The sequence below is a fragment of the Hesperophylax consimilis genome, chromosome 10 (genome assembly GCF_061612785.1).
Source record: "Hesperophylax consimilis isolate HC1 chromosome 10, BYU_Hcon_1.0, whole genome shotgun sequence".
Classification (NCBI taxonomy): domain Eukaryota; kingdom Metazoa; phylum Arthropoda; class Insecta; order Trichoptera; family Limnephilidae; genus Hesperophylax; species Hesperophylax consimilis.
Window position 1 is genome coordinate 27,964,807 of NC_142845.1, and position 27,728 is coordinate 27,992,534.

Below are 27,728 nucleotides of genomic sequence, written 5' to 3' on the forward strand. Positions count from 1 at the left end.
TTCAAGCTTGCAAAAAAAGAGAATTACCAACCCTCAGGTAGTGAACAGTATAGCTAAATCCAGACTTAAATTTATTGTAACGTAAATACACGAAATAATTGTAAAGAACCTTTTACTTAATCAAGAGTTCCCAACTCACAAAAATCTGCTGGTAAGCAGAGATATAACAGAGCTCAATTTATGGAGATAAGAATAATAAAGAAAAAAACATATATTTCAATATCCTTTATTGACATAATATGATAATTGTTATATTTTCTGTAATAAAAATACTTTAATAAAAAAATAAAAAATATTGGGAAAATCCATTATTTCTACCATTTTCGAATTGTCTTTTCCTAGAATTTCACATCCTATGGGCTCTTTTTTAGAAGTTGATCCATTATTTTCAGGGGTCAGTGAAATTCCATGATTGGCGGTAAAGGGGTAACAGTATTTGTTTTAAAATAGTCAGATCAAATAAATGAATGAGATTGGAACGGACTTGGAGGAATTTGGCAAATTAACAGAAATATTCAAAGAGTAAAATACGTAAACTGACCAAAACCAAAATCAAAAGTGATGGTGTTAATCTGAAATAGAAAGCAAATTAATTAGTTATTTTTAGCAACAAATAAATCGAGTTAAACTAACGATCCGTGTTCATATAAATTTCAATCGATAGTCGTAGAGATTTAGGACGGGTTTTTTCGGAAAATTTGAATAATTCTTCAAATTTTCAAAGTGAGAATTTGAACAATTCATCAAATTACAATTAATTGCTTGACAGAACTTAAATAATAACAGATTTTGAAAAACTCTTTCATGGAACTTGAAAATTAACTTTGAAATTTGATGAATTGTTCAAATTCTCCGAAACAACCCTTCCCATTCTTCATGCTTAACTGATATATCTGTAATATGTATTGAAATAAATGAAAATCTCACAATCATTGCAGTAATTTTATTATTACCTTCCTCCATTGTTCTTTGATAATTTATTCTGCGACACGTCATTTCCTTCTGAAATAAATTTGATTTCAATCAAATAATTTTTTTGTTGGCTAATGCAACATTAAAACAATGGAATAAAAAATGTTATAATAATTAGACAAAGAAATAATCAGGTCACCTTCCTGAGTTGAATTCACTTGCGTATTTAATGGAAATGATCTAGCTCCTCCACCGCTTGAAATTTTTGGGACTGGACGGGGCGCTCGAGCTGGCATGGCGTTTCTAACTCTGCAAGATAGTTCATCATATTAATAAAAAAAATTAAATGGTTAAATCAATTATTTTGTTTTACTCTTGCAACAAGTATCACAGATACCCAAGCCAGGTAGAAAGGGACATAAGCGTGACGTCACAGCCGTCTTCTACACCAAAATATCGTTTGGATAGCAACACAAATGAAATATATCATGATTTAAAATTACCTCTCAAACTCTTTCTTTCCAGAATTGATCAAAGGAAATTTCCCCAATCCGCAATTTCCACGGAAATCATCCATATCGATTGTCCAAAACATCAGCCCTAAAATCAAAAATCATCCTTGAAACCGATTTCATTGGTTGTGTAAAGGGAAATACGGTTTAAACTAAAATTGTATTTTTTAAGCTTTATTTTTTATGAGGATACAGTAAGAACCTCGTTAATTCGAAATCCTGCGGACATCAAAAATCAAATTTCGAATTAACGAATTCCCACGTAATTTGAAATTTTATATTTATTTATTGTTATTAAGTTTAATTTGTAGAACTCCATTTTATTTTTTTATTTTTTATATATACAATAATATTATTATTGGGTTTATAAAAACAGTTTATTTTTAAACAAGTTCTGCTGTGTAATTATTATTACGCGTGACAGCTGTTTCGCCCTCTGAAGGCATTATCAAACTGTGGGTAGCCCACTTACAGACGATAAATTTATATTATTTCTAGGTAGGTATTTTAATTTCATTTACTGATTTCTTAATTGATTTCTAAGTAAAATATCAAAAATTATTAATGGTTATTACCCCAGCAAAGTTTCCCCAATTAGTGTAATGTTTAAATTTGACTGAATGTCTTTATGTTAGTTATTCCCAAACGATGACTCATAGGGTTATTTTAATAGCATAATTAAGTACTTCATAGTGCACTCATATTTGCATTAGGTTTGAAGATATCTAGTAGGGGTGAACGAATTATATTTGTTTGTTCATTAATTAGAATAGCTTTTGGATTATTAGAGTTTTTGTTAATTTCTAACTGCTCTAAAAGATTCAGTTTACGGCCTTTATTTTGTATGTGTAACGGAGTTGGTTTATTATTATCATTAAGTGAGTGATTTTCATCTAGGAGATGTTTGGCAAATTGAGATTGTATTTTATTATTATTTTTAAAAGATCTTATATGTTCTTTAAACCTAGTGTTAAAGGACCGGCCCGTTTGTCCAACATAAACAGCGTTGCATTCGTCACACTGGAGTTTATAAATGCCACTATTTTGTTTATTATCGTTTATTATCGTTTGGGAATAACTAACATAAAGACATTCAGTCAAATTTAAACATTACACTAATTGGGGAAACTTTGCTGGGGTAATAACCATTAATAATTTTTGATATTTTACTTAGAAATCAATTAAGAAATCAGTAAATGAAATTAAAATACCTACCTAGAAATAATATAAATTTATCGTCTGTAAGTGGGCTACCCACAGTTTGATAATGCCTTCAGAGGGCGAAACAGCTGTCACGCGTAATAATAATTACACAGCAGAACTTGTTTAAAAATAAACTGTTTTTATAAACCCAATAATAATATTATTGTATATATAAAAAATAAAAAAATAAAATGGAGTTCTACAAATTAAACTTAATAACAATAAATAAATTGAAGGTTGCTGATATAGCTACCCAAGTGATTTTTTACAGACGATTAAAATTAAAACATCGGAAAATAGTGCAAAACCTTTGGTTTAACCAAGAGTGTTTGAAGTTAAACGTGATCCCCAAGTACGTGCATATTTCTACCAAAAGCAAATCCTCGGCAGCCATAAAAACTGTGCATCGAGCGCAGAGGATATGGTTGAAGGAGGAGACTAAGGAATGTTGTCGGAAAAGGGACACAATACTTCACTACATCAAGGTATTGCATTCGGAATTAACTTTTAAACTGCATCCATGGGAATTTGATACCCTGGATTACGATACTCGTGAACACATCGGCGGAATTATATCTGATAAATTCAAAACTCAGGAAAATAAACTTAAAAAACTTGTCGAATCTAAAAATAAAAATGTAAAAGTCAATGAATATCAAAGTAATACAAACACGGAGTTTTATATAAAAACTATTAACCTATCAGGTGAAACTTTTGAAGAAGATGAAATAAATTTACTAGATAAAGGCTTCAAATATAAAATAAATTCAGATATCACTAAAAAACAAATTGAATGTTTGGCAATCGACACAGAAATTTCTCTGTCTAAAATAAAAAATAACGGCTTACCTAAACAAATAACAGCGGATATATTGAGAAAAACTTTGAAATCAACCAGTAAAAATAAAAATAAATTCAATATAAAAGAAACGGAAATTTTAAATGATATTAAAGCCAAAATTAAAAATAGCGACCTCACAATTACTAAAGCGGATAAGGGAAATTCCGTCGTTATATTAAACAAAATTGATTACTTAAATAAAGTAGAAGCATTCCTAAAACCAGAAGACTTTGAAATCTTAAAAAAGGACCCAACGGACAAAATTTCAGTAAACGTGCGCAACCTAATAAATAATTGCCAATCAATATTCCCAAATAAATTCGCTAGAAGAAGTGCAATGGTGATGAATCCAAGGGCTCCTGCATTATACGGACAACCTAAAATTCACAAGGATAATATCCCCATACGTCCCGTTGTTTCTTTTATAAACGCCCCAACGACAATACTCGCCAAAAAACTTAACTTTCTTTTCAAACAACATACTAAATTCTACCCAAAACATAGCGTTAAAAATTCTCTCGAACTTGTAAATAAAATAAAAAACATTAATCTACCGCACAATTGCCAGTTCATATCTTTAGACGTGGTCAGTCTCTTTAGCAATATCCCTATTCAAGAATGCCTTAAAATCATTGAAGATATTTTAGACGAATCTAATATAAACCCAGTTACTAAAAAAGACTTATTCGATCTATTTAAAATTTGTGTTGAAACTAACTACTTTGAGTTTAATGATAAATTCTATCAACAAAACGACGGATTACCAATGGGATCGCCCCTCAGTCCACTTCTTGCAGAAATATTCATGGATTACATTGAAAAACAAATTTTAAATTCAATCTTTAGCAAACACATAATATACTATGTTCGTTATGTTGACGACATTTTGGTCTGTTGGAAAGGTACCAACAGACAATTAGATCTTTTTGTCACATTTGCTAACTCCATCAACCGTAAAATCTGCTTTACGGTTGAAAGAGAGTGTAATAATAAAATTAATTTTTTAGACCTAACTATCGGTAGAGAAAATAATAAACATACGTTTGAAATTTTCCGTAAGCCTACGTTTACAGATACGACCATTAATTATAAATCTTTACACCCATGGTCACATAAATTATCTGCCTACCACTCAATGGTACATAGGCTTACTAATATCCCACTTGACAAGAAAGCATACGAGAAGGAAAAAAATACAATCCTAACTATTGCTAAAAATAATGGCTTCAAGGGTAGAGACATTGAAAAAATAATTAATAATAACAAACACAAAAATAACCTTAAATTAATTTACCCAACGACTAATAATAAGACGAATAATAAATTCGGGTGTTTAGAATTCATCGGACAGACATCTAATAAAATTGCCAAAGTCCTCAAAAAGTGTGGTTTAGATATTGCCTTCCGCACAAATAACAACTTAGGATCATCTCTTAAAAACTCAAAAAGTAAGGTACTCAAATTACAAAATAGTGGCATTTATAAACTCCAGTGTGACGAATGCAACGCTGTTTATGTTGGACAAACGGGCCGGTCCTTTAACACTAGGTTTAAAGAACATATAAGATCTTTTAAAAATAATAATAAAATACAATCTCAATTTGCCAAACATCTCCTAGATGAAAATCACTCACTTAATGATAATAATAAACCAACTCCGTTACACATACAAAATAAAGGCCGTAAACTGAATCTTTTAGAGCAGTTAGAAATTAACAAAAACTCTAATAATCCAAAAGCTATTCTAATTAATGAACAAACAAATATAATTCGTTCACCCCTACTAGATATCTTCAAACCTAATGCAAATATGAGTGCACTATGAAGTACTTAATTATGCTATTAAAATAACCCTATGAGTCATCGTTTGGGAATAACTAACATAAAGACATTCAGTCAAATTTAAACATTACACTAATTGGGGAAACTTTGCTGGGGTAATAACCATTAATAATTTTTGATATTTTACTTAGAAATCAATTAAGAAATCAGTAAATGAAATTAAAATACCTACCTAGAAATAATATAAATTTATCGTCTGTAAGTGGGCTACCCACAGTTTGATAATGCCTTCAGAGGGCGAAACAGCTGTCACGCGTAATAATAATTACACAGCAGAACTTGTTTAAAAATAAACTGTTTTTATAAACCCAATAATAATATTATTGTATATATAAAAAAAAAAAAAAAAAAAAAAAAAAAAAAAAAAAAAAAAAAAAAAAAAAAAAAAAAATTGAAATTTTATGAAAAAAAAAAAGACGGCGAAAATCGAGTTCCTCGGCCGCCACTTCAAATTTGGATAGTATCTTTGGAATAAATTCGTATTAATACGAATTATTCCTGTTTAAATCGAATTTTTGCAGCCGGTTTTCGCCGCGATCGGCCCTTCGAGTTCAGTTATTCTAAGCAAATTCATAAAAATACCACACATTTCCGCGTAAATCAAATTTTCGCGGCCGATTAACGTCGCGGCCGGTCCTTTAAACTCGGTAATTCGAAAAATACGATATATTTATGCGTAAACCGAAGTTTCGCGGCCGATTTCGGTCACAGCCGACCCTTTAAATTCAGATAATTTAAGTAAATTTCGTAAAAATACGTTATATTTCCGTGTGAATCGAAATTTTGCGGCCGATTTCCGTCGCGCCGGATCTTTTAACTCGGATATTCGAAGTAAATTTAGTAAAAATACCATATATTTCGTAAATTGAAATTTCGGAGCCGATTTCCGTCACGCCGGACCATTGAAATTCAGATATTTGAAATAAACTTGTAAAAATGCGATATATTTACGCGTAAATCGAAATTTCGCGGCCGATTTTCGTCGCGGCCGACCCTTTAAATTCAGATATTAGAAATAAACTTGTAAAAATACGATATATTTCCGCGTAAACCGAATTTTCTTGGCAGATTTTCGTCGCGGCCGGCCTTTTAAATTCAGATATTTGAAATATATTCGTAAAAATATGTCGTATTTCCACGTAAATTCAAATTTGGCGTTCGAATTCTATCGCAGCCGACCCTTTGTATTCAGATATTTGGTGTAAATTCATAAAACTACGACGTATTTCGAATTTTCTCGGCCCTTCAAACTCGGATATTCGAAATAAATTGGAAAAAATACGACATTCCAGTGTAAATCGATTCCGATTTACAAAATAATTATACTAATTAGGACGATGTATAAACACGTAAAAATACACTTTTCGGCGTTTTACCGTCATGGCTGTCTTTTAGATTCAGATTTACGAAATTTTATGATTTATTTTCGCAAAAATCGAAGTTTATCGAATTACACAAACAAATTTTCGAATAATATCAAAAATAAATTTCGAATTACGAATTAACGAATTAAAAAACCATTTTTTATGAAAATAAATTTCTGTGGATATTTTTTTGGCGAAAATTTCGAATTCCGCGTTTTTGCGAATTATCGGGGTTCGAATTAACGGGGTTCTACTGTATAACCTGTAGAAACAATATTCAAACAATACGAATTAGAAAAACAAACGGAAAACTAATATTTATATATATATTTATGTGCCTCCGGGAATTGATCTCGGTCTTTAACAATTCTCTACGAAATCATTTTTGATTCCGCCGTATTTCTCCACAGCATATTTGTTGAAAACAATTTACACCCTGAGATGAATCTCCGTTTTGTAAGTGAAAGATTAAATCCAAATTAATCGCTGATGTGGTGTATGGAATATACCACTCAAACTCAAATTGTCAATTTTACCTTCGATTCTTTGACAAATAAAAGCTACCTGCGAGTCCTTCTTCGGCGGCATACTTCGCCTTCTTCGCCACACTCTCCACATCATCATAACCCACCCACTGGTCGCCCTTGTGGGCATACGGTCCCCTCTTTCCAAGGTCTGACTTCACTACGGTCCACGATTCGCTAGAGTCATTCTTCGGAAGTTGACTTTCACATATCTAAAAAGAGAGCGTACTGAAGTAAAATAAAAACAAACAACAATAAAACTATAAAGAAAGTAAAATGAGGACATCCCATGAAAAGATGCCATACAATGGAACAAGTTGCAGGACAACAAAGAGTGTTATTAAAGTTTGCAAAACGAAACCAATTGTAAAAGCTATAGTTCCAATTAGAAAGAAGCAAAGTTGCTTTTAGTACAATTTTGAATATCCAAATTCTGGCAGCTTTAGACCGATCTTGAAGAAGCAGAAGTTCTTCAGTTAAGTTACCTCGTAGTAAGCCATGAATCCACCTGTACGTGTGAAGGGTCCCTTCTCCCCAGGGAATGAAAATTCAGAGCCGATGGCTGTGGACTCAGAATCCTCCAAGGTGAAAGAACGCCCGTAAGTAGGAATTCCTAGCACCAGTTTGGCAGGATCTGCTCCTCCTTCGATTAGGTGCTGGACGGAGAAGCTCTGTAATAAAATAAATATGGTCAGCTTTTTAATACCTTTTCAATAAAATTGGAAACTTATGCAAATCATTTTCCATAAAAACACTAGACGACAAATTAATGAAGTAGATGCAAGAAGATACTCGAATGCAAAAGCAGAATACTTGTTATCTTCTGAATATTCTTCCTTCTTCCCTCATTTAATCTGGCATAAGGGAGAGGACAGGGTAACGCAGTTTTCTGAGATGATAAACAAAAATAAACAGATACAAACAATTGTCAACTGATCTTCGTCGACTTCGGGAAACAGGACAGAATGGTGACCAATAACAGTCTGATTGTGCAAGGAGGAATGGTAATCGTAGCTCCGAATATTCATCCAGTCCACATATCTGCAAGTGGTATAATGTATTAAATATTATTATACAAATTGGGGTTTCCTTGACGTTCTTTCGTCAGTCAATTATAACATTTTTAATTCGTGAACCGGAAATAAAAATCTTTTTACCTGGAAAGTTCAGGAAGAACGTAAGCCTTGTCGATAATGTTCTTGACAGCAGAAACGCCGATTGAAAAGAGAAGCGGGGACTTCACATGAATCTCCGAATCAAATTCCTCCCTCATCTCTCGGGTTAGCTTCACGAAGTTTTCTTTGTCTTTAGAACTAGATCCTTTACCAAATGTGGGGAAATCCCATTCCAAATCGATCCCGTCAAACTGGTGTAGGCGCAAGAACTGAGAAAGAATTTCATAAACATTAAATTAGCCGCTATAAATATGACTCGCAGCCCAGAACAGCAAAAATGTTAAGTCCACATAACATTTAACGTTATTTTAACAATCCGCAACTGGATTGTTTTTCGTGCATTCTGGACACAAGACTGGTTCTAACTTAAGTATGCTAGTCCCCAGCTTAAATTATGGTTTCACGCTGAACAATAAAATGATTTGAAAATGATATTAGAATTTTAGATTCCACTGATTCCAACGGTTTTGAAAAGTATCCTTCATTTGGAAAACAAAAATGGTTTTAACTTAAAGCATTAATCTGTATGGGCGTCCCTAGGTTCAACACTACATCCAAAACTCGAAAATATTTTTCTCCTATTTTTAATTGAAACAATAATTTGATAACTGCTCTCGGAACACGAGAATCGTTTCCTTCGAAATGCATCAGATAAATAAGCAACTTATTTTTTTGCATTTTTAACACAATACAGGTTTTAACTTATGAATGAACCTGTTCACCAAACCACCAACTTTAAATTAAAATAATTGAACTTATTTTTTTATATTTGCTCTAACACGACGACTATGAATTATCTGTCATACACAGTACCTGACATACAGTGAAAGAAAACTGATCTAGTGTTCAGAGTGTTAATTTTTTGTTTTGCGGTTCTGTCAGCACGACGCACCAAAAGTGCTTGTGGGCAGCAGTTTGCCTACCCCTGATATTGGTCAACAAATGCTGATTGTGAAGAAATAAGTTTTATTACATACAATTGTAAGTAGAACGAATGAATCGTCATTTAAAACGATTAAAACCTTAAGAGTACCGTAAACGCCCTGTGATTTGTCGGCGGGTTCTGATAGAACCTTCACAGTGGTAATCCGTTTGTGATCCGTGAGGATCACAAACGGATTACCACTGTAGTGTACAAATTATCTCAAAAGATTCATGTTTTTGGAAATCTTAATAAATATTTAAATTGGGAATTATTGTTTTTATACCAACAACATCGACTGGGATACAACCTTGGAGATAACCGACAAAACAGAGGTACATATGACGTCACGCTTACCCTGTCAGATTTCGATCGTTTTGGAGAGCTTTAAAAAATGTAAGTGTAAGAAAGGTTTTAGGTGGTACGCCTGCTTTTTGAATGTGTAAGAGCGAGATGACAGATCGATGTATAAAAGAAGATGGATGCATCTGCTCGCTCTCTTTTCCCAACCGACAGCTAAGAAGATAGTAGTAGACAATCCGTTCTAAAGTGTTAATAAACATTCTATCCGCACACGCATTCTATTATTGAGATCCTCACAGTACCACCAAGTCTGTATATAACAGTAAGCTTTGAAAATTATTATAACTATGAAATTCCGTGGGAATTCCTCATTAGTAGTATAGTACATCTATTTGTACCTTGACAATATTTTGAATCAATTTTGCTCTTCGTTCATCATCATCCAGAAGATATGAGAAAGTGGCGGGACCTTCGGCCATGCCCCCTATCGACAACATCGTCTTCAGCTGAGGGTTGGCATTCTTCAGTCCGTTGAAATTTCCATAACCATCTTAAAAAATAAATATATCATTCACTTACCAATTTTTATGTAACTTATAAGACAGAAATATTTTAATAAACAATTAGAAAAAATTCTCATCATATTCGTGTGAAGTTATGCTTGACGAATTTTACAGATTGACATGCTTATTTTTTTAATGTTCAATCACATCTTATGAATACCTTTTTTGACATGTATATTTTAAAAATACAAAAAAACAGTCTTCCATGCAATATATCCCTAACAAAGGGTTTTTTTACAGAAGGCTCTGGGGAAAATAATATCCCTCAGGGCCTGTGTCATTTTTGCGGATGCTGTGTGGAGGGTCTTTTTGAGGAGAAAAAGGAGTGAAAATGGGTCTTGAAGAGAGAGGAAACATAGAGGCTAGCCAATCGTTCCATAGCCGTGTTTTTGAACTTAAGAACAAGTCGTAAAAACGACCCGTTCTAGTGTGACAATTATCAACATTTGGCGTGTTTTCCAATTATTCACCGGTACCAAAGGGATCAATGACGCTGATTCCTAGAAGCATCTCCATTGAAATACCGGTAGATCAAAAAATAACAATTCTGAATAATAAATTACCTTATAAAATGATTAATTTGTGTTATTTCACAACTTATGTATTCATTTAAAATATTACTTTTTTTGCAGCACGTACCAGAGTGGAATATGCTCGTACGTTCTGGTGTAAAACCACCATTCAGAATTGAGACGTTGGTTGAAATGGCTTTAGCCGTGTTTGGTGACCAGATCTGAAAGGCCATTTACTGACCCACCTTCCTCTTTCCCCTCCTCACTACCTTCACTCTCACAACATACTCCAATTGGGGATGCTATAATCTCTGGTGTGATATTAAAATAAAACAATAATGTAAAATAAAATAATTGATTTGAATTGAGAACGGTGATGTTAATTCCAATTAGCAACACAATTAACAATCATCTAATAACCACAGGATTCTTTCACCGAATTACAATACAGGGTGTCCGGGGGTAAAGTGCGCAATGAGAGATAATTCTACATTCCGTTGTTTTTTTTTCCATAGAAGAATAATATTTTCTCCAAACAAACAATTCAACTTTTGTACCTGAAAACTATCTTAAAACGTTGAAATTTTGAAAAAAATCAAATGTCTTTTTTACTCATACTTTTTTCCAATTTTTTCTCGCTTTTATCCTTAATTCCGGACCACAGCCACGCCCACGTTTCCCAAAGTGAGAAAAGTGTATAAAATAATAGTGATTACATGTATATAAATAATGTATTAAGTCAAAAATGAAATATTTAGTTATTTGTATTGTATAGAGTTGAAGAAAAAAAATATTCACATGTAATTATTGTTTAAGTGTAGGGGTGTGGTTTTTGTGTTAATGTGTATGTGCAAGCGAGATAGTATGCTTGCGAGATTCTATAAAAGTCGATGCATGCTAGGATAGTGTCTTTTGTTACAAACAGCTCACTAATAAATACCACTATTAGATCACATATTACTTTACTGAGTACTACCTTTACACGCCACGATAAGTCCGAACTCTACAAAGGGTATAGTCGAAATCAGACTTAGAAGAGAAGAGATGTTGAATGGAAGGGAGGCAATTTTAATAAGGCTTGATAGAAGAGGATCAACCAAAAGTGTGTGATCTAAAGTTCCCAATTCTAAACCAGAGAATATTCAGTCGAGCACATGCATTTTGAAAAGGTGAGAAGGAACGGCACAATGTCCAATTGTCATTCGAATAAGTGGGGAAATTTCTTTTCTGGAAAAAAGGGAAAATTGTTCAAACCGCGGTTTTTTATGGGATATTCCTTTGTATTGAGGGTTAGCAGGCTCCTTTGGATTGACTAAGAATGTGCCAAAACTCTTTCCAAACATTGCGGGATCTTTCTTTGAGGTTGGAAAAAATATCGGAGAGGGAAATGTAGCTTACGAGAATAACAATAGGATTAGATACTCCTTGTTTTGCAAAGGTATCCGCAAAATCGTCACTCACCAACATCTCTAGGAATCCAAATAAGAGTTACGGTTTTTCCAGAGCTCTGTGGAATGAAAACTATCAGCACCCAAATAAGGCATACAAAGTGATTATCAGGATTAAGAATATGGCGTGTTTTTTTAAGGGAATCGGAGGGAACAAGGGAATGTTCAAAATTATTTTTGATTATATATTTGAGAGATTCAATTATTGCCACGCACTCGGCTGAAAATATTGAAAATTGGTTTTGAATTGAATGGAATATTTTGTCATTAGAATTATTGTGGTAAACGTTAATATCTATACTACAGTTAGGAGAATCCGGCCATTTGGAGCCATCAGTGAATAAAAGAAAGGGCCATTTAGATGAAATAATATCATTGAACATATTACATATTGACAGCACGAGCTGGGAGAATCGAATGGTTTTAAGGATACCGATTCCTTAAAAACATGTTGGGAATAGGGTGACGTGACTATATTTTAATTTGTATAAGGGGAGAAGATCTCTTTGGATAATTTGAAGATCTGAGAGAGACTGTAAATTTTTACAGATGGCAGAAAGAGATTTAGTTCGAACTCTGATAGTAGTACATGAATCTGTTGAGTCATTGAACAATGAGAGTTTTTACTAGAACTATCATGTAAAATCACCTACCTCGGACACTCTGTATTAGTTTTACAAGAATATTTCAATTCGTATTTCTCGAAAATTATTAATAATCTTCAATGTTGTTATTGATCGTCTATTCGTCGATCAAACCAGTTGTAAACCTACCTTCAACAATGTCCTTTGGTTCATCTGAGTATATAACCATGCTTTCATTGGTGATGCTACCAAAAGCGTAGACGAGATGGGTGCAGAGGTAGGGATCCAGGGCCACAGGGGTCATACCCCCCTCCCCTCTGTACGACGACCAGTTTGTGTAAAAACACACCACGCGAGGTTCTGAAATTGATTTTCAACAAATTTTATTTACTTTAAGTTTAAAACTAATTGATTGATATTTTACCAATGATTTTCAGATCTATTGTAATTTATTGTGACATATATTTACCGTTGATTTTCAGATATATTGTGATATATAATTTCCGATGTTTTTTAGGTATATTGTGCTATATATTTACATATTTTTCGTATTATTCATTTATCGTCCAATATTTCAAATGTTTAAGATACTGGATTTTTTTGTAACTATTCCTACTATTAAAGTATGGCAATTGATTGTAATGTTATCAATTTGTATATTTGCTTTATAGTTTCAATTTAAAAAATTGATGTGCGAAAAGGGTTAACAATTCATTAAAAAAAGGTTCATGAGGTCATCTCTTACAACTAAATTTCATATTTTTTACAAGTGTATCATATTAATTAACGCGTACTGGGGTCAGAACTTTATAATTTTTTGGAACGTATCGAATAATACCGAAGATATAAGTCAAATTGTTGATTGTTGCGACGTCACGGGACATGCTGCTATTCGAAATAAGATTCTAAAGAAATTTCAAATAATTCAAAATAGATATATGTGAGGAGTATTGAATTATAGTAGGTATTTTAAGATAATTATTTTTCAGAAAAAAACTAGGAATGTTAAGACAGCGAATAATTTACAATACCTTAATATTTATATTTAAGCTAAATAAATAAGATGCTCCGGAAAAAACAAATTTTTCGAGAACCCAAAATAATCTCTATTTTAAAGGATGTAAGATTTTTAATGAATTACCGACAGATGTTAAAGAAGCTAAAAGCCTTGCTGCTTTTCGTGGGTTATGCCTAAATACTATAAAGATTAAGTTTTAGATGTATTGTAAAGTGTTCTTAATGTAATCGAAATAAGTTGTTAAAAGGTTTATAACTAAATAAAAACATTAAAAAAAGAAAAGTCTCACAATGGACTACATTGTAAGCCGGTACCTTACTTAGGACTTTACTTTACCAAGCGCCACTCCAGGCCGCTGCGCAGAAATGTAAGGTACGGGCTTACAGCGTCGTTCATTGTGAGACTTTTCTGTGACGCTGCCTAGAGCAGCGTGTGGTACCGCCACTCGGAAGTGTACGTGTAGCAGAGCCTTTTATTATAGATTTTTAAATAACGTGAAATTCGCTGTAGGAAACATCCTCATTATCAAAACAAATAAATGAACACACAACATTAAATAATATTAGCATTTTTGAAATATTGAATTCTTACCTGTCTTTCCCGAAGGCCTGTCCGTGTTTGTTGCTTGTCTTGCTTGTCTTCGTCGTTTTGATGACTGTTTTGTGGGAGGGTATAGGGGGGAATTTGAAGCAGAGGGTAAATCTGGAGTTAGAATAGACATAGAGTCAGGAACTCGAGGAGATTCAGAGGTCAAAGTTGATTGGGGCTTAATAACTGGACCAGAAGTGGACACAGGGATGTTACTTGGCTCGGAGATTGGAATTCTACTAGAAAAAAACGTTACATTTGTATTTTATAGGGGTGTTACAAGCCGTACCAGACAGACTTTAACGTGGCACTAGCTCCGTCCTGTTCCCACAGAATTGGAAGATAGGGGAAAGCCTGTAGTAACAAATTGTAACCAATGGTAACATATGACAGTTTTTTTGTATTTTTTTTAATTGAATAACATGTCACTGGACAGCAAAATGACATCTACATGTTTTCACTCCAAAAAAAGGAATAAGTAACTCAAAATAAGGAATCATTGGTTAAGGTTTGTTGGGTACGTTTTGTTACACCCTGTATACAGCATGTATGGTAAGATATATTGTTTAGGTAATACAAAATAGTTTGAAGAGTTTTGAACACTACTTAATCTTTTATTATCTGGGACTTTTTCTATTTTCATACTCTATGCAGATTGTTGACATTATTTCTATGGTGAATAAAAAAAAATCCATTATGTGAATAATTTTATTAAAAAGTGTTGTTTTAGGTGTGTTTCTCAATATTTAATTATTTTACCCAAAAGCTGCCACGCAAACTAGGAAACTAGGTATTTTATTTATTTATTATAAAACAACCAGAAATAAACTAAGTTTTTTAACCATAGTTATATAGAAAGTATCCCTAACAATACTTATTTTTTAAAAATGTTTATTAGATCAATAGTTTTTTACATACCCTAAAGTTTTATAAAATGCATTTTTCGCAGCAGTAATCAGGGGATACGGTCCTTGTTTACACGTGTCGAGAAAATCATCCATATCGATGGTCCAAAATGCCAGCCCTGAAAGAAACCAAGTTTTTTAATATTAATGTAAAAACGTTAATTTAAATAATAATTGGAGAGACAGAGACAGGCCGGGAACGGATTCCATTGATCAATTTGAACTGTTTATTTCTGCAGGGATATTTCTCTCACAGATCCAGTTCACTGACAAAGAAAGCGCCGTGGACGAACATTTGACATGGCCCAAGAACAAACCATTAAATGCGTTATTATTATCGTTAGGAAAGTCAGATTCCAGAGAAAATTTTGTCATGAAATCTGAATGAAAATTGAAATTTTATGAAACGGAAACCTTATAAATGTATTAAACATATATATATAAACATCAAAAAAGTGCGGAATTATCTAGTGTTTTAAAATAAGCGCCCAAAGTATGCCTGTGGCCCAAATTTATATTTAAATCACCCCTCTTAAAGCACTTTTAACTCTTGATCGCCCCATAAGTGATATAAAACTCCCACTGATGGGTCAGTGCTCATTAAGTATAGGCACAATCCGCGTAGGGTGACACTTAATAACACCTGTATTGTGTAACTTTTAAAAACATCCTAACGATTCCTGATATCCTGGCCACTAACACAGGCTTTGACATTCACAATATTTCATATTTCTCACGTGCAGCACCAACATACACATATTGTGTAATATGAAAATAAAAATTACAAATATAGAATAGTAGGGGACCCACGTTAGACCCCTGAGATATTCCTGAAAATCTTACCTCCAAGACCCAGTCGAGCTGCGTATTCCGCTTTCAAGGCGACAGTCGGCGCGTCATCGTATCCCACCCACTGGTCCCCCTTGTAGGCGTAAGGTCCCGCAGCCTGAGGGTTGGGCTGAACAACGGTCCAATGGTCACTCCCATTGTTATGTAGCAGATTCGAACATATCTTAGGAAAGCAAATAATTAAAAATCGTGCTAAATGTTAAAAGAATTGTCGCAAAATAACAACTAAATGATCGGTGAAAGTTCACGAGAAAACAGTTTTATTTTTATATTTTATTTATATATAAAGAAGAGTGTCTGTAGTGGACAAAGGGCAGGTGGCGTGTATTTTATTTTCATACATATCTAGAGTTTTATTCCGAGATTGATAAATTTTGCACACTTGATGTGAAAACAAGAGGAAGATCACCATCTACATTAGATTTCGAAAAACTCTGTGTAAAGCTTGTGCAACGCCGGGGACTTCAGAAAGTTGGAATATAATTAGGAGTTAAATTTTTCACATATATTTTACTAAATATTACACATAAGGGCATTCTTGGTCGTGTTCACCTAGTCAGAATGATGAGGGAGCCATAATATAATGAGGGTACAAATTTTTCGAACAGGTTTTCGGATATGTAATAAATATCCCGTATCAAATAATTGTCAATGAAATTTTTGTTCCTTTATTAACAGGCCTTGGCTTTATATTTAAATTTACTGCTCTTTATATCAGCAAGCGCAATTTTACCCCTCAATATTACATTTAATTAGCATCAGATGTGAACCCTGGGGAACACCCATGAATCTCCTATTTGGATAAAGTATTGTGATTATAAAAAGATGAATAACTTGAAGAAATTTCCTTACCTCATATGTGGACAAGAAGCCTCTGGTCCCTGTGAATTCTCCCTTTTCTCCGGGCCCAGAGGCCGGAGATCCTAAGTCTGTGGAGGTAGGGTCCTCCAGGGTAAAGGTCCTCCCAAAGGTCGCTATGAGAAACAACATTTTTCTTTTTTCCAGTCCTTTGCTTATTAAGTATTGGATGGTACTGTCCTGAAATTTAGAAATATTATTCGAAATTGTTGTCAATCGTCTCGCTTAGGTATGTAACGGGCGCATTCTTCTATTCAATGAGTCATATACTGCGATCGTTCCAAAATAATAATATATTTAAATTATTTTCCCAGGAATTCCATATGTCGTAGGTACAACAACCAACGTCGATTCAATACATAAGTTTTATTGTACATTACTTGACAAAGAATTGTGGTTTACACCACAACTGTATTAATATTCATTTGGCGACAAAGCTACCATAAGAGCAAGATAAAGTTAGATTTTTTAAGGTCATTATCCAATATTAATAATAGCACCGAAGAAATTATCATCGAATAGTTGTCAATCTCTTTCCACATTATCAGTACAATAAATCTTTAACAGCCGCTATTTTTTATTCTGAGTGATTTTTTTTTTTTAAATCCAGAAATTTTTATCAAATACTGGAATAGGTCATTTTATAACTTACGGCATTCGTTTGGTCGTCGTGGGTCCCATCGAGTGAGTACAGCTGATGGGGATGATTCACCGTAGGTTCGAGACCTAAATAATAGTCATACGTGCGAATTGACACCCAATCAACGTACCTGAAAAACATATTGATGTTAAATATGAACACCTGTGAGATACTTGGATATTATAGACAGTAAACTTCTACATGATCGATCGGATCATTTTATATGACCGTGGTCAATCACGACCCATTGGCGAAGTGATCGGATCAAAAGTACCCGATCTTCAAACTTAGAAAAAAATCGATGTGTTATCACTGTCTGTAATGAACAGTTACTGCGGTTCTAGACTATTTCAAATTTCAGGTATCTACCATTGCTATTATCTAGAGATGTCGCGAGAACAAGATTCGTGAAGACCGATCTTCAAAATGTATTCATGTATATGGTCGCTCGCCACGCCCTTGATGGGTGCTGACTAAGCTGAGAGCTAGTCGATCAATTATTGATCGAATATACATTTTTTTATTTTTATTACAAGATAATACATTACAAAATTATAACAAATTTATAATGTATTATATGTTTTTATAAATTGACTATATCAATCGTTGGTAATTCGTGTTTGGATCAAAATGATCGGATCGTTCAGGATCGACCCAAGACCAGAATACACTTTTTTAGGTACGAATATATTCGAAACAAACAAAAAAAGTTGGCTCATCCGTTATTTCCTCTTTTGGTCGCCAAACAGATAGAGTATGTCAATCTCTTCTTACTTGTTGATGGCAGGGATGTCATAGCCCATATCAATAACATCGTTGCCGTGTGTGATGGTGATGGATAGCTCTAGTCTCGGTTGAGCCTCGGCTTCAGCTACGAATTGTTCGTTGAACTCTTGCAGCAGTAGACCGTAGTTCTCTTTATCCTCGGCTTTTCCTTTGCCAGTTGCTGGAGTGTTCCAGTTCAGAACTATGCCATCGAAATTATTGTCTCGCATAAACTATAAAAATGTAAATGACAAATTGAAGAAGTTTTTTATACGATACCACACGAAAGTTTCAACTGCCTAAAACTAGTGGAATATTTATAGCGCCCCCACTCGAGAAAGTTGTGAGACTGAAAGAAGTGAAAGAATTTTTATTTTGAGAAAACTAGAAACAGACATTATTATACATTAGATCTGGACTTCGATCATGAGGAATTACAAGCGATTTGTATATAAAATATATATTCAAAATTTCAAACTGCTATCGTGAAAAAATTGTCACACGTAATTTATACAGACAAAGAAGCACTGTGCAACATTGTTGTGTTCTTAGGGTATACTCTCAATCAATGGACTACTCTTGTTCCTTACTATTATCTACAACTGGGGAGAGGGTACGTATAAAAAACATAATGCAGGGCACAGCACACGATTTGCGGAAAATAAAGGTCTGAAAATTCCACTAATCTATGTTCATAAATAAAAAATTTAAATATTCGTCTGTTAAAAATCTTAAATCTCTGATAATTCTTCACCGATCGCTTTGAAATTTTGACACAGTGTTGCATTAGAATACGCCCGTGTTTTATAAAAATATCATCTGTGACAGGTAAAAACATATTTTTTTCGAAAAACAGCGACATCTGTTGGAAATAAAAGCAAAACCCGCTATCGTTTCTATATCTGCACAGAGAGACTGAGTCACAGCAACGCGTTGCGGGGTACAGCTAGTATCTGGAGTACTTTTTAATAATCTAAAATTGAACATTGCATTTGAGGAAAAGCCTAAAGTTAAAATTGTGTAATTCCTTATTTGAAATTTTCTTAAATGTTACATAAAATGTATGGTTTGTTATTAAGTAGATAAGTATTTACAAATCTAATGTTATCAGAGGACACTTTAGTTTTGATATAATAAATGAGAGTAAATTAGAATAATACTTTGGTATGTAAACGATGGGTCTACTGTTCACAGTGTTCTTATAACTACTAGTTAATAAGGACGGAAAATTTCACAAAACTTGAAAATGATCATTGAAATCTGATGAATTGTTCAAATTCTGTGAAACGTGGGATGTTTCATAGAATTTGAACAATTCATCAAAATTCAACATTCTTTTTCGGATTCTGTGAACGTCCTATTCAAGTTCTGGTATTATATTATTATAGACCAGTTACTTGACAGAACTCAACTTATAACAGATCTTGAAAAGAACTTGAAAATTCACTTTGATATTTGAAGAATTGTTCAAATTCTCTGAAACAATCCGTCCTTAGAGTCCTTGATAATTTTGTCAAAATTTCACAGTATTCAGATTTGGAACAAGTTAAAAAATAGCTTACGAACCTTAATGAAATTTTTAACGAGGGTTTTCCGTCTACCATCATCGGTGGAGATATAAGTAAATGTTAGAGATCCCAAGTTGGTGCCTCCAATGACAAGCATTGCCTTCAGCTTAGGATTGACGACCTTTAGGCCAGTGAAGGTCTTGTATCCACCTAGCAAACAAAATTTCTTGTTCTAAAATTCACTTTTTATAGATGTTTTTATCAATCAGTAATAGACAAATGTATGCCATTTTGCCGTGAAAGAAACGTCCACAAAACATATTGGAAATTAAAATCGGAATTCTTTTGGATAGGTAGCGATTTGTTTTTATTGATAAATTTAATATAACCTAGGAGGAATAATATGTAAGAGGAGAGCAGACTGCAGACCTTTGACGGATGAATTGACAGGATTCCTTACAACCTGTCGGTTCAACACGAATATGTTATTAGGATGTCTAAAAATGTGTTCATAAAAATTCTATTATTGTCGCATTTCATCATTATATTTATTCTGAAAAGCACAATTACATGAATACGTGTTCCGATATATTCTGAATGGACTAAAATTTCATTTGGAAATGGATTGCAATCACGTTTAGAAGAGGATTTCAATAAATCAGCCACGCTCATTTTTCTCCGTTTCTAAGCGATCATTCGTTGTTTACGTAGATATCGCAAAGGGAACTCAAAGGCACACAGTGGTGTGTGCACTTATGAAATATAAAAAAAACATTTATAACTTTTCAGCAGTAAAAAATGACTTGTAATGATAATCAAAGGTCGAAGTGTCGAGCGCCACCGTTTTAATTTTACGGTGATTATTTTCTATTTTTCCTAGCGAAAAAATTGTGTCAAATATACTATTATACTGCATTAATATATGAACACGAAAAACTATGTATTATTTACTCACCAAGGTCAACATCCACCCAGGGGTCGGCGTATGTGACGTCACCTTCTTTGTTGAACAGCGCGTAGGAGTATAGAATATGTGTGCAGAGGAATGGGTCTATATTCTTCGGAGTGAATTTGCCGGATCTCCCTCTATATGCTGACCAGTTGGTGTAGTAACACAACATTTTTGGCTTGATTTCTGCATTTTCACTTGCAGCAGTTTCTGAAAATGTAGCGAAATATTTATTTAAATAAATAACACAACAACCTTATGAGAAAATTTTAAATAACAACCTTATGAGAAAATTCAATGAAAACTGCGTTAGCAAAAAAAAAATTCTTTCTATGCATTCTTTTTTATAGGGTTTTAGATACCGACCGGGACGCATATTTGTAAACACCAGACGTGTTATCCATTCGGGATATTTCGATAATAATAACGTCAGCTATTTACCTATCTCTTAATCAATGTTCCTTTCCCATAATTCGTAGTACAGCTCGCGTTCGAGCGCTGCTGAAATATCCCGAATGGATAACGCGTCGGGTATTTACAAATAAGCCACCGGGACTCCAGCGATAAATAAAACACTTTCGTTTATAGGTAAGTTTTTAGATTCTCACGGCCAAAAGCATTTTTGTTGTTTGTTTTTGGGGTGTTATGCCGTGTTGCGCTAACTCCTTCTTTAGCCGACGTTTCGGACAGCGTTGCACATCTTCGGATCTACCGGATCTGCCCTGATGATGGACACTGCAACGCTGTCCGAAACGTCGGCTAAAGAAGGAGTTAGCGCAACACGGCATAACACCCCAAAAACAAACAACAAAAAACTTTCGTTTATAATTTGTGCTGAAAATTTATATAAATATATAAATACTCGTAGGGCAGTGAATATTCTAAAAATAAAACAATGTTTTTTTACTAGATTTCTCCATTATTCTCGGCCTCCGTGTTCAAGGGGGAGGATTCTCGACTAGCAATCCGAAGGTCGCATTCAAATCCTAGCGTGCGCAAGTAATTTTTTTTATCAATTTTTGTTATTTCACAAAATACTTATTTAAAATAATATATAGGTTTAGTTCCAGAGAAGAAGATACTCTCAGTATAGTTTAAGACCACCATTCAGAATTGACAACTGTGTTTGGTGACCAGATCTGAATAGCCAGGACTTCCCCATCTCCTTCCCCTCCCCACTACCATCACATCAGCCTCACAACATACCCCAATTGGGGATAAAATAATCTCACTGGCTCCAGACAGTTGGGACCAGTTGGGGCTCATGTGCGGATTCACATAAACCAAATAAAATAAAAAAACACGCATAAAAATATTTGTTAAATACTTTTTATGCTTGTTTTACTATGTTATACATATTAATAAATTTTGCATATCTAGATAAATAATGTAAGTGCCCATAAATATTATTCATATTTTGCGTTCATTGGGTTAATTTTTTTATATTGTGGTTACTATCCGTTCTGACTTATCAAACGGATACCGCATGAATAAGGTGAAAAATGTTTAAATATATACTTGGTTATTTAACCACATAAGGATAAAGCAAGAATTTTCCTCTTTTAACAAACCTAACCTATCCTAACACAATAACTAGCATGAGGGAATAGGAAATTTGGATTAAAAAAAAGGCATTAAGATTATAATGGAGAATATTAAATTCATTGACTGAAGTAATCATTGATAAGATAGTAATGTCATCGGCAAACAATGGTATGTTTACTCCTTCAAATATTGCTAAAACTATGTCGTTGATTAATATTCAAAACATTACAGGTTGCAAGAGAGAACCCTGTGGAACTCCACTGGTAGCCTCAAATGGCTATGAAGTGTAAACTGAAAAATTACTGAGATTTTTCTCGATAACAAGTACTTTTGAACCAGTTTTAAATGCTTTCGGCTAAGGTAATTATATAAAAGAGATGGATCTTAAATCCAAAGAGGTAGAATAATTCCGTGAGTTGCCTCATACACAACCTGATCCTGAACCTGAACCTGAACCCGAACACTCTGATAATAATATAATTACAGTCAATGAATAGTTTTTATAGCGTTGTTTTTGTAAAAAAATCGCCTCAAGTGCACTAAATCATATCTTTCAAGAATATTACGAAATTTGGGAACAGAGCATTACAACACAATAGGTTAAAATTCTCGGAATGGCCTGCCATTTATTTTTAGTTCAGAAACTAGTTTTGATAAAAAAAAATGAAAAAAGATTCTTTTAGAAAAGGCTACCTACCTACAATAACACATGTAAAGCGCGCTATACTGACGCAAATTGTTGAGAAATACTAGCCTATTCAGATATAGTCACGTAACGAAAGCTTTTTTTAGCAAAGTTGCAATTCTAAATCATACTAATAAGGTACTGAGAGTATATAGGTACATCGGATATACATCCCATAGAGGTTAGAACTCTTAGGTTAGAACAAAGAACAATATCAACTAATCCATAATGTAAAGTACCCGTTAAAATACTTTTTTTTCCACCATTTAAATTCTGGGTTCTGGGTTGGAAACAACTTTTTATTTATTAAAGTAGTTTACCGCCATGGAGGTCGTTGAAGTTTTCAAAATGAGTTAGCAATTCCAAAAACAATACCTGTACCTGAAGCTGTGACGAGGACACACGCAATGACAACAAGTGTCCATTTCGAAAATCCCATCTGGAAAAAAAACCAATGATCATGTTAAATAAGTGGGATTATGTTTTTTCAAGATATTTACTTGTACAACAATATAAACACATTATTTTTATGCTTCCGATTTTGTTGTCCGGGTTAAATCTTCCCCATAGGAAAAACTAAACCCTTCCACTCACTTTTCCACAAATGATCAGCTAGTCAATCAACACTATGCAAGTGCATTATATAAGTAAAATAAATACAAAATAATACAAGAACAACAACACGTCAACTCACCAGAGATCAAATGGGAAAAAAAATTCACCGACTCCAGATATTTTCATATCAGAGGGTTCGGCTCGGTAGAACTTCTAACAGGGCCTATAAATCCTACTGATCCCTCAACATAAATATTTAAAAAATCTTTCGTTATCCTACATGTATTCAAAATGACCGACTTTTGCATCTTTATATATAAATTTTTTGATAGATCTAATACGCCTAAATTTTTAATGAGAGAGCTAGGTATAATGCCAGTAGCCGAAATAACGAATGGTAATATTTTTATAGTCTGAGAATGCCAAATTCTTTTTATTTCGTTTCCTAAATCTGTGTATTTTCTTATTTTTTCATTAACAGATTTTTGAATGTTACAGGAATTTGGAATAGCGACATCAATGATATAAGTTTTTTTTTTTTTAATTTTGTCATGTAAAACTATATCGGGTCTATTATGACTAATCGTTCGGTCTGTTAGTACCTATAGTTTTATCATAATATATTTTTAAAAATTCGTTTTCTAAAAATGAATTTGGTTCGTATTCATAATAAGGTACTATATTGCGGCAGTCAATCAAGTTATGTTTAATTACCAAATTTTGGTGAATTATTTTTAAAACTTGATTGTGCCTAAATGTACACTCGGACGGTGCTAATATAGAACATCCCGATATAATATGTTCTATAGTTTCCGGAAAAGCCAAAAATTTTCTACACAAATCATCTATTTGATTTGTATCTTTGATTATATGCTTTCTATAATTTTTAGTATTCATAACTGTATCCTGAATGGCAAGCATAAATCCTTCTATTTCTGCGCTCAACTCTCCAATACTCAACCATTTGTTTGACGAAAATTTGTCAACATACGTTTGGTTAAGATAATTGAAGTGTTTTGCGTGTAAAATTTTTTTTGACCAGGAATCTAATAATTCCTGGTTGGGATTTATAAAAATGTTGGCATTCTCATCGTATAAATTTAAAGGTGTAATATTTCTATCTGCCTTGCAAATTATTTTGTGCATTTCTGAGCTATGAGAATAAAATATATTATATTAATAAAATATACTATAATAGATTAATAATTCATTTATGTAGTATCATTTCATTCCCATAATTATGTATCTATATTTCTATTTAAAGATCTGATGTACCTACCGCCATAAAATGCTATGCTTGTGTGAATGGGGGGGGGTTGTTTTTATTTAATTATTAAGAAGGTATTTATCACTGTTGTTTTTTTAAACATATTTTTATGTACACAATATATTTCTTAGTTTAAGTAATTTTTTTTAGTTAATGTCCGGTATACTTTTTAGTTATGTTGTGAATTGTTGCATCCGTGACTTCTTACGATTTACAGCTTCAGATGTACTTGTAAAAAAGACGAATATTATACACGGTGTCCGAAAACTCGTAGTACACTTAAAATACGTATAGCGTTTATGGAGTCGATTTTTTGTACAACTTTTTTTTTTATTTAAGCTTTCGTTTTCGAGTAAATCGAATCGGAAGTTGGTAGTTTTGGTTCAAATTTGAAATGTAAATGTTACGAAAAGTGATGAAAAAAACTATGTTTAATAGGTTACTTTTGATTGGGTTTAAAGATCTTTTTTCATCACTCTAAATTACTTTATTTCAAAAGTGTGTTGAGTTGCCACTCTCTTTAGTTGCCATTGAACCACTTTTTTAACAGTACGAAATCCCCGGCTTTCAAATCCCTGATATTAATTTGTAATTAATACACTGGGATTTGAAAGATTCCATTCAGTTTTTATTTTATTATTTTGTTAAGTTATTTATACAACAGACAGAGGGTTACACAAAAAAACCAACCATCCAATAAAGGTGTATACAAATATGTATAACGATAAGTGAATGTTTAAAACAATAACAACAATAACAATAACAACAATAACAACAATAACAACAATAACAATAACAACAATAACAATAACAATAACAATAACAATAACAATAACAATAACAATAACAATAACAATAACAATAACAATAACAATAACACTAACAATAACAATAACAATAACAATAACAACAACAACAACAACAACAACAACGAAAACAACATAAAAAACAGACAATAAATTTTGAGATGTGAAGTAAAGTTAAAACAATATATTCAAGAAATTTTGTGATGTTCTAGGAGTTATCGCTAGCAGGTATTTTAAAAATGTATATCGTTTCGATACATAAATTAAATGGAGTCAGTCCTGTTTTAAATAACACATACTTGTAACTAACTAATTAACCATCATGTCGTTTCCCGGGAGAGGTAAGCAGATAAGATAGACCGCTAAACAACTCTGTTTCGGCTCACACTCCTTACTTCAGTCACTTTCATATTTCGTCTCATACACACTCATATGTTATTCTGACTTTACATGACCCGAGTATTTCAAGTAGGTATAAGACAAAATTCTTCAACTCACTAAAATGCTACCCAATTATCGACGGCCCAATATTAAACGGAAACAAGTCCAAAAAACCATAATAATTTTACATGGGTATCAAAAGATTAGCCAAAAACGGCTCTTCCCAGTTTTAAATAGAAGATAATAAAAACGTTGACTCCTTAAGAGTCGAAAAACCTGTTTGAAAATATCCAATTATTTAGATGTACTTACCCAGTTTTATATAAATCTATTTCGAATTGTTTACATTTCAATTTGATGATTGTGTCCGTGCATTTTATTAAACTTTAGAAATTTCAGTGAAAACTATAAAAAATGTTTACATTCGCATACATATTTAGAAATATGTCTGATATTGAATATTGCTAATTTATTGAGAATATCTTCAAATCATTCGTAACCCGGTTAAAAACCGGATTACAAGCGTAACACGAATGAATTGATAGGTTTCCTAATAAACTTTTAGTAAAATACAAACGTATTATCATGATGTAAAATCATTATTTTTCCGCATTTCGTCATTGTATATTATTAAGGTGCATGAACACGTGTTTACGATATGTAAGAAATTTACTATTAGCTTAGGAAAGGGCCTGAAATCCTGTTTTAAACCGGAATACCAATAATTTGAAGAGATTTTTAATAAGTTAGCAATATTCATTTTTCTCCGTGCATGCCCAAAAACAAAATATTTATTCAAAACGATAGATTTGGACTTGTACTTTTATACAGGGCCTTCGATATAGTACGCATTGTTATTGAAGATCAAAATTTTCAAGGCAATCTGCAATATGTGCAAGTTTTATATCCACTATTCGTTGACCTTTGGCATTAAATTTTCACCCAATATATGTGTTTGTAATATATTTAAATTACTTCTGTAAACACAATTCAATTTTACATATCTAAATGTTGTTTAGAACCTCGAATTGGTCGACATTGGAAACATTTTGTTTAATTTGTTTCATACAAAACTCTAAAATCAAGAATTTTAAAACTCACCAAACCCATCTTAGCAGATTTTTCCTTCAACTGATAAAATATTCTCAAAAACTGAACAAAATATTGAACTACATGAACATTTTTACACAAACAATCATAATAATAACATTAATTATTATATTTAATCCTTTGCAACACTTTGGGAAGCAACATTAAAGTTTATTTATATTTGTTATTTTGTTTCAAGTTTATTACGACCGTTCACCGGTTCTATCTCGACCGCAAGCAGATGAATACTGAACTTTATCGGCGAAGCAATCAACAACTATACATAAAAGACGTCATTAAATTTACGTTGTATGTATTAAATTAACCCACCGAGTTGGTAATGAACTTGAAATTAAATCCACAACTAACCCCACAATCTTCTCAATTCGCACATAATTTGGCTAAATGTGTTGACACCATAAATAAACCGTTGACACTTAAATGTGTTTAGCATAGAGGTGAGGCGTATTTATCGTACCCAGTAAAAGTACCGGGTATTTCCATGCGATACTTTGTACTTGTGACAGATCTCCAAAATACCTTTTAGGTACTTTTACCAGGTATTTTTGATAGGTATTTTTGATATGTATTTTTGATGGGTATTTTTGATCGGTA

General features: G+C 33.0%; 1 protein-coding gene across 5 annotated transcripts; it reads right to left on the bottom strand.

The window, feature by feature from the left end:
* Positions 1 to 227: 227 nt before the first annotated feature.
* LOC149420567 (putative chitinase 10) lies at positions 228 to 27,500 on the bottom strand. 5 transcript variants are annotated; one of them, XM_089636211.1, is made up of 20 exons: positions 27,444 to 27,500; positions 23,391 to 23,454; positions 20,792 to 20,995; positions 19,895 to 20,046; positions 18,338 to 18,561; positions 17,576 to 17,693; positions 16,918 to 17,103; positions 16,060 to 16,228; positions 15,230 to 15,335; positions 14,315 to 14,550; positions 12,895 to 13,065; positions 9,997 to 10,148; positions 8,356 to 8,582; positions 8,122 to 8,239; positions 7,684 to 7,869; positions 7,239 to 7,410; positions 1,416 to 1,512; positions 1,112 to 1,221; positions 954 to 1,002; positions 228 to 572 (listed from the first exon to the last, which is right to left on the bottom strand). In XM_089636211.1, the coding sequence occupies exons 2-20, from the start codon at positions 23,452 to 23,454 to the stop codon at positions 503 to 505; spliced, it is 2,811 nt and encodes a 936-aa protein (XP_089492337.1). In that variant the 5' UTR covers positions 27,444 to 27,500; the 3' UTR covers positions 228 to 502. The 5 variants fall into 5 exon arrangements, with proteins under 5 accessions (XP_089492337.1, XP_089492336.1, XP_089492334.1 ...); XM_089636210.1 differs by lacking the exon at positions 27,444 to 27,500 and adding an exon at positions 27,126 to 27,365 and having other exon boundaries at positions 23,397 to 23,454; XM_089636208.1 differs by lacking the exon at positions 27,444 to 27,500 and adding an exon at positions 27,126 to 27,365 and having other exon boundaries at positions 14,315 to 14,547.
* Positions 27,501 to 27,728: the final 228 nt, after the last annotated feature.